This window comes from Austrofundulus limnaeus, unplaced genomic scaffold, assembly GCF_001266775.1.
Source record: "Austrofundulus limnaeus strain Quisiro unplaced genomic scaffold, Austrofundulus_limnaeus-1.0 Scaffold361, whole genome shotgun sequence".
Taxonomy (NCBI): Eukaryota; Metazoa; Chordata; class Actinopteri; order Cyprinodontiformes; family Rivulidae; genus Austrofundulus; species Austrofundulus limnaeus.
The window spans coordinates 366,816-375,397 of record NW_013952763.1 but is presented as its reverse complement, the minus strand read 5'-3'; the positions used below and the strand labels follow the sequence as shown (position 1 = coordinate 375,397).

Genomic DNA, 8,582 nt, shown 5'->3' with positions numbered 1-8,582 from the left:
CCTCTCTCCCCCTCCGCCTCCGTCCCCCCCACCCCCTCTCTAGCCATGCGGGAGTACAAAGTGGTTGTTTTGGGTTCGGGCGGAGTCGGCAAATCCGCCCTGACGGTCCAGTTCGTGACGGGCTCGTTCATCGAGAAGTACGACCCCACGATCGAGGATTTCTACAGGAAGGAGATCGAGGTGGACTCGTCCCCGTCGGTGCTGGAGATCCTGGACACGGCCGGGACCGAGCAGTTCGCCTCCATGCGAGACCTGTACATCAAGAACGGCCAGGGCTTCATCCTGGTCTACAGCCTGGTGAACCAGCAGAGCTTCCAGGACATCAGGCCCATGAGGGACCAGATCATCCGGGTGAAGCGGTACGAGAGGGTGCCCATGATCCTGGTGGGCAACAAGGTGGACCTGGAGGGCGAGCGCGAGGTGTCCTCCGGGGAGGGGAAAGCCCTGGCCCAGGACTGGAGCTGCCCCTTCATGGAGACCTCGGCCAAAACGAAAGGCTCTGTGGACGAACTGTTCGCAGAGATCGTGAGGCAGATGAACTACTCGGCTGTTCCCAGCGGCGGAGACAAATGCTGCTCCTGTGTCCTGCTCTGAAAATCCTGCTCATCTAGAGCCAACAAGTTGTTCTTTTCATTTCATTTTCTTTTCCCTTTGGGCTAAAAGTATTTCTCTCTCCTCACACGGTTGTCTTATTGTTGCACAGAGAACACAAACGGACAACAATCGTGTATGATAGTCTGGAGAAGTGTTTACATGATAAAGTACTTGAATGTTTTTTGGATTTTTATATATACATATATATATAAATACATAGCTTTGTATTTTTCTTGGAAATGTGCCTCGGTGGGAATGTCTAATTGTGAAACCTAAGAGTCACGTGTTTTCTGGTTTTCTTTATTCTAATTCATCTCTGTTATTTTCAGTTGTTCTGTTAACTTTGCTGGGCTGAGATTGGCTGTGGTGATGATGATGATAAATAGGGTTTATTATACCAAATCCACCCCCCCTGCGTGGGATCAGTCCCACCTTTTTTGAAGTCTGAAAGCATTTTTAAAACTCTCAGAAGATGAATCACCACTCAAGCCTTGCACAGGCCCAGTCCTCATGTAAACCCGGTGTTGTGCGAAATTCAGTTCCTCCGAGCATTTAAAGCCATGGCGTGGAGTTGTTTTAAGACAACACATTTTGTGTGTGTTATTATTATTTTTTTTTCATTTATGATCTAGTGATTTTTTTCTTTAAAACTTGCACCTAGTTGACTGTTCCTCCTCAGTGTTCACAAACGAGGACCTGGGTGCATTGCTGTGGCTGCATGGGGAGCACCGTGGCGTGACCCCCCCATGTCAAGTGCCTTCCCTCAGAAATCAACCTGTGACTGTGCCAACCTTCTTCTGCAGTGYGTCTTACTGGCAATCAAAACTTTTGAAGAATTACCCTTTTTTTTCTCTCCCTGCACTCTGGTATCATTTGGTGTCGATTTAAAAAGCAAAAAGTTTCTATTTTACCACCTGGATGCTGAGTTTATAAGTAGGCCTGCAGTTTCTGGGTCCAATTCAGGCTTTTTTTTTTTTTCGTTTTGTTTTATTTTGTTTTGTTCCAGAGGTACTAGAACAACAGAATATCTTAACCCGCTGCGATTTTGGTTCAATGAATGGCAAGCCATGTTTGAATTATTATTGTGTAGACTTTGTTTCCCCCTTTTCTAAAATGTGATATTTTTGACTTTACTGTAATTGTACTTCTCCTTTTGGGCAATTTTTTTTCCTGCCATCCACATGTCAATTTTGAGAGACTTGTAATACAGAACACGTTTTCCGTAACTCTGCGTGCTGTGCCTTTTTTTGATTTTTCCTTTTGTTTTCATTTTACTTAAAGGCTTTTATGTTGAATTTATTTTGTCACTGTTTGTTCCTAATTCCATCAATTACTGTGATGGACTTGCGACCTGTCCAGGGTGTACCCCGCCCCTCGCACTGTGACTGCTGGATATGGGCACCAGTGACCCACGCGACCCTGAAAAGGAAGAAGCGNCTTGCGACCTGTCCAGGGTGTACCCCGCCCCTCGCACTGTGACTGCTGGATATGGGCACCAGTGACCCACGCGACCCTGAAAAGGAAGAAGCGTGTACAGAAAATGGATGGATGGATGGATGGATGTTCCTAATTAGTCTGAGAATTTCTTCAATAATAATTAAACCCTTTCATACTGATGTAGGCAGCAAAAACCAGGAACAGATTTCTTTAGGACTAAAGAAAAAAAACGACAAAAACTAAAGATTTTTAAGGAATTTGTGACATAAAAATACTTTATGCTTTGCTGAGTCAGACCTTTTTGTAACATTTTGAAGTGGTCTTGATCAGCAGTTCAAGTTTTATAAAAGGTCCTTTACGTTTTTTCCTCTTTGCTTTGGCTTTTATTTACTCATTTTCTGATTTGTTCTTGTACCTGATTGCTTGTTGTGCAGTGTGGGCTTCAAAAAGGAGTGAAGTGAACAAAATGAGTTTTGCAAATTGAATAGGATCTAAAAGAAACAGGAAAACAACAGAATCCTAGAGATGTATCATAGTTTCACTGATAATTTGCTGGTTGTGAAGTTCGGAGCTAAAATACTATTTAATGTTTGTCAAACTGTGTTGTCTTTGGTATTTTTCCAGAGATTTCTGTAAAGAGAAGGGAACAAATGGTTACCAAAACTATTTAACACTGGGTCTGGGGTTGATGCAGGATCATAGCTGGAGTTCAGGGGTCAGAGTTCAAAATTTAAAGCTCATTCCTCTGAAAATAGTCACATTGGACTGAAAGTGATTCAAAAAATCAGCCAAGGTGCAAAACAAAAATAAGCTGGAAGGTGGAAAACAGCTGAAAAACGCAAGAAAATATGTCCTCAAAATAAAAAATGCCAACAATGACTTATCAGTGAAGATTTTTACTTTAGGCCAGTGCTTAAATGACATTTAATAACCTTAAAGATGTGAAGTAATAATGCTAGCAGCTGACAGGAAAAAAAAACATTTATATTTGACACTTAAAAATGAGCCTGGAGTCACTGCAGTTCTGACGTCTGAGATTTAAAAAGACCTCGTCTCTGTCCACTTGTTTGGTTAAATCGCTGAGCTCCCGGTCCGTGTGCGTTTCAGCCGGGGTGAGCTGCTTCCCCTTCTCCCACCGCATGTTTTCTTGGCTGGAAACTAGTGAACAGAGAGGGCTTTTTATATCCCGAGCCAAGTTCACTCAGTCATGCGTGCTGTTGACAAGGATTCAATGAGTCGCTTCTCAGACTGAGCTGTTAGCTGCTGCTGCAAGTGTCCCTTCAGATGCAAACACTGTTTTTTTCTGAGAGGTTCCTGTCAAAACCACCTAAATTTTTGCAGAGAGGGTTTGCTACTTCTAACATTTTTTTCTTATGCTCTGCAGGAGCTATTGCTGTCCTGGTAAGTTTTATTAAAAGGAAAAGGGGAGTGATCACAGTTTAAAATGCTATTTTAAGTGGTGTTTTAGGACCTTTTTTTAATCATGTTTTGCTCCAAAGCATTTGAAAATGATATGTATTTACATTTTATAGCAGCACAGATTTAAATTGCTTTCGAAGAGCGCTGTAAAACATCAGACTAATTGCTCTCAGACGTCTCGTGACCTCAATCAAAAGCAGTGGTTTTGTTTTCTGTTGGAGCTACTCTGGAGAGCTGAAATGCTAAAATGTGCAAAACTGCAAACCGCTGAGTTTGTAGTTTTTGTTTAACAGAACCACTGAAAGTAGTCGGACAAATAAGATGGACTAAAATATTCAAACTTATCCAAAGTATAACTGCCTCAGCCTTATCAACAATTATAACCTATGGGCTGATAAAAATGATAAACTGATAACAGTTTTATAAGATCTAAAGGTAACTCTGTGACGTTAGTGTGTCTCTTTGCAAAACTGAACAGAAACATGTGGAGGGATTACTGTATATTACTGGGTCTGATCAGACCACATTAATCATAACCCACAGCTGAAGGCAAAAAGTGGAGAAATCATGTCTGTGTGTTTTCATTTGTCTATACTGTTAACAAAATATCTCAGGAATCACTGAAGGGATTTTATTGAAATTTCCAGAAAGGATCTGATTAACTGTTGGAGTCAATCAAATTTAAGGTTTACGTTAGCCAACACAAAAAGGTCTACAGTATGGTTAATTTTACAGGTGATCGACTACAATTTATTGTGGTCATAGCTGAGAGTCATTTACATGTAATCCAATTCATGAATTGTGCAAGATCACACAGGAATGAAATTATAACGTTTTCAAGTTTGGACCAAAATTGCTCTTTTACATTTCATATTTGGTTCCCTTTTAAAATTCCATAATGAAAACTGGAGAAGCTAAGAAATGCTAAAACCTTTAATTTGATATTGATTTAAAATCAGCAGCAGGTTTTTCAAATTTTGCTCCAAATGATGGCATCAGTGGCACTGTTTAAAGCAGCAGCTTTTTTAACTCTTTTTAAACTTTTAGCCCTTAAAACCTTAAATCCTGAGAACCTTGACTGTTGCTGGTTGAATTTTGCAAACATTTTTAATGCCTTAGCCGATTACACAAGCACAAAAACAATGTCAGAAAGTCTAATCATTTTGGCAACTTTTCACCCAGATTTTGGCAGACATTTTTATTTTTTCGTAACAATCGTTGCGACATTTTGCTGTCAGCAGCAACTACAACCCCTGATGTGCATCATGGGTTCTGTTATTCCAGACCCGTGGATTTCTTCACAGCATAGATTTCTGCAGTTGTGACACTTAACTCAGCAGGAATCACAGTTTTTAAATTACTCAGCGGCCAAAAGAAACAATTTTTATTCCACCTTTATCACAACAAAATAACATTTTGTGTTTGCTTTTTTCTTATGTCCCTAAAAAGTGACTACAAGTTCAGTTACTGAACCATTTAGAGCTGGAAATTTGGATTCTAAAAGTAAGTTTGCTTTCAGCTCGCTCTCTGCAGCACGTAATGTTTTTAGCATAAAGTCTGTCAATTGTTGTAGCTTTTCACCRCATGCAAATCCGTCAGCAACAGCTCGTTGGTATATCGGGCCTTGGAGGCATCGAGAGGAGAGGAAGGGTGGAGGATATGGCACTTCCTGTGCAGCGTCACCTCAGCTCTACAAAATGTTGAAACAGATAAACAGTTCCTCTTGAAACATGCATCGTCACACGGCTCATCTGCTCTTGGACAACAGAGGGTCACGACCTCACCGTGTAACGTTCTGAAACGTATTACTTTCAACTGCAGCCTAAATATTTGATCAGTTTAAAGCAGGAATTAAACCAATGAAGTGAACGAGTTTCAGAGTGTGCTCGGCCCTCACATTATAGAAAATGTGTATATTGATTTAAAGTAAGTCAAAATGGAGCTAATTACACAAGGAGTCATCTGAGAAGTATAGACTAGAGTTATWCTGATCTGCACCCTGGAAAACTTCTCTTCATCCTGAACAATTTGGTCRTCATCATTCTCCATTCTTCATTCTGGCTCCAACATGTAAGACTGGTTGAACAAGTCTTCCGTTGTTGACATCTTTTAATCAGTTTGTAAATAAAACATTTCTGCACCGCTATATAATCGTAATCATAGATGTATAAAGTCCAGATAAGTCATAGCGGAGTCTCCGGCGTCCTCATACGGCGGCCATCTTAGGACGGTTAACACTAGCTGTAGCTGTGGTAAATGCATTGAGGTGAGTGATTTYCAATAAAAATAAAAATGCGTAATTCACTGAAATCTTGATGGATTTACWAACAGCTTAGTTTATTATAAGCATTATAAATGAGGCTATGATTTGGAKTAATCAGACAGCAGTTTTTCTTTTTAAAAAATATGAGTTAGTGTTATTTAGTGCTAATATTAGTTATAGAGGTWCATCATATTAATATTTGCATGTATGGGGAAAAACTGGGCATAAATTAGTTCATATTGACTACTATTACTATTTATTATGAAATATTATTACAATACTATTTATCAGCATTCAAACATATGTCGGTTAATTTTTCTAAATGCATGTAAATATAATCTTATTGTGTATATTGCAGTAGCTTTACCTACAGTATCTTCATAGTGTTGTTTCCATTTGAACGTCCAGTTTATGTATGCTGTATTATAACATCTCTCACATTTACCCCAAATAAAACCATTTTAAAATCGGTTGAAAATTGAGCAAGTTTTAAACGTGTATATGTGTGTGTGTGGGAGGGGGCACTATTTTATTATGTAAAGGAATTATAAAGGCTAATATTTGCATGTCTAGGGAAAAATATAAAACATATAAAACAGGGTTTTAGATTAGATTAGATTAGATAGACCTTTATTGTCATTGTACAGAGCACAATGAAATTACAGATTACAAATTACCGCTTTTTTTCATATTAATTACCACTGCTAATACTATTTTGTACTATTTTTTATGGACTTGTGTATAATTTTGCTTTATATTTTATTTGTAAATAACTGTAAAGGTAACCTAAATGTATTCTGTGTATATATTGATATCACTTTACCTATCATCCATCCATCCATCCATTTTCTGTACACGCTTCTTCCTTTTCAGGGTTGTGTGGTTCACTGGTGCCCATATCCAGCAGTCACAGTGCGAGGGGCGGGGTACACCCTGGACAGGTCGCAAGTCCATCACAGGGCCTTTACCTATCAAAATAACATAATTAAATGATATTGTCCTGATGCATCTCAGTAATCCAGGTAGAATTTTTTTTCTTTTTGATAATGATATTATTATATGTCCATTATAAGTATGCCATTTTATAACATGTCTCACTTTTACAACAACAAAAAATCTGTTTGAAAAACCGTTCAAAATTGACCAAGTTATGGTTAATTAAACAGTGAATACAGAATACACATTCATGTTAAGAGTGGGTGAGCTCCCCGTTCCAAGATGGCCGCCGTGTGAGGACGTCGGTCTCCATTGGCCAACAGCGAGTATGACTTATCTAGCCTTTATATATCTTTGGTCGAAATCCCCGCTATCAAACTAGAATAGACCTCTCTGGAAGCTGGAGTGGGRCAAGGTGTGAAGTGCCTTGTTTGGGTGTAAAGAGGCAGCGTCAAAACGAGTTGATCTGAGACACACGTCAGAAAAGTGGTGAAAGAGGGGCTTGTGGAGTTACAATAAGGAGGAATTCAGACCAAAAGCGTTGCAGTTCCACTTTATATAGACCCAGCTGAATGGTTTAAACTGGAAAAAGATGGATTTTAAAGTATGATATGTCCCCTTTATTATTCAGCACCTTCTGTCATTGTGTCGCTAAGAAATTATAGTTCAAACAGACCAACCACAGGACAGTGAAGGCATGGCTCAGTTTAATGAGGCCCTGGCCCTGTACAGATATTTGTTCAACTGAAAATTATCCTTTCATCAAATAGGTGATTGTCTCAGTTTGAGTTCTTCTTTATTGACTGTCATCAAAAATTTGCCAGAAGCTGGCACTGCTGGTGGTTTGTCAACCAGATGTGGGCCAGGTCTGGCAATGATGGCACTGCTTTTTGTTTTTTGTTTTTTTAAGAAAGGGCCAGTTGTGATTTGGTTTATGTGGTGCTGACCCATTCATGGACCACTTCTGGCAAACTACATCTGGGCCACCAAAGAACGCATTCTTTGCRTTATCTGGGCTGAGTTTTGGAGCGTCCGTGCCTCATGTGGGCCAGAACTGGGCCAAAACTCATTATGTGGCACTGGCAGGTCCACTATGAGGACTCATGATGTAGACAATGTTTTGATTTAAGATTTTATAGCAAGTCAACCTCAGATAAAATGAATTTCACTGAAGTTAAGTAGGGTTGTTGAGATGACAGGAAGAGTTAGAGTATCTTTTTTAACAATAATAAAACAAGTCAAATATTATTTATGTTCATTTGACATTTTACAACAGATCATCCTGATTTCATGTAAATTCAACAGAATAACATTTTATTTGACAACATGATTTCAACAAGACAAGTAAAAGGGAATATTTACAGAAAAATCAAACTACTTAAATCTTTTTTTTTTTTTTTACTTTTTGCAGTGATTTCAGCTCCTTAACTCTTACAGGGAGAATAACAGATGACCATTGAAGGTGCTGTGGTCATTTAAATCATCAAAAATCCAGGTGTTTTGTGTCAGCCTCATGTACACCTGGTCTCCACGTTCAAGCCTCAGAGTCATCCCATTGGTCGCCGTCTCGTGGCGATTTCCAGCAACGTGATTGTACACGGTCACCATCTGTTGTCCATTCTTCATCAGCTGCAGCCCCATTGGTCGAGATGAAATGTTGTGACCTGAGAAACTGAAGTAATACATTCCTCTGACAGGAGCAGTGAAAATACCTGAGGACGAAAGCACATGAAGTAAAACGTCTTTAAGTTTAGCTTCCTTCCTCTTCAGTTTGATTCATGTTTTGTATTCCTGTTGCATTTTTATAAGTGCTTTGAATTGTTTACAAAGAAAAGAACTTTGAGGCTACTTTTGTTTTCTACTTCAGCATAAAAAATGTGCTGCTCTGTAAAAGAAACAGGAATTTTTTTGCAGACCCAGTGTCCATACAGAC

At 39.3% G+C, this 8,582-nt stretch overlaps 1 protein-coding gene across 1 annotated transcript; it reads left to right on the top strand.

Annotated features, from left to right (window-relative positions):
- LOC106528144 (ras-related protein Rap-2b) lies at positions 1-1,820 on the top strand (the record flags this gene model as incomplete). The annotated part of the gene is given in 1 exon segment (XM_014023231.1): positions 1-1,820. A coding segment is annotated over 1 exon segment (549 nt). The 3' UTR covers positions 595-1,820.
- Positions 1,821-8,582: the final 6,762 nt, after the last annotated feature.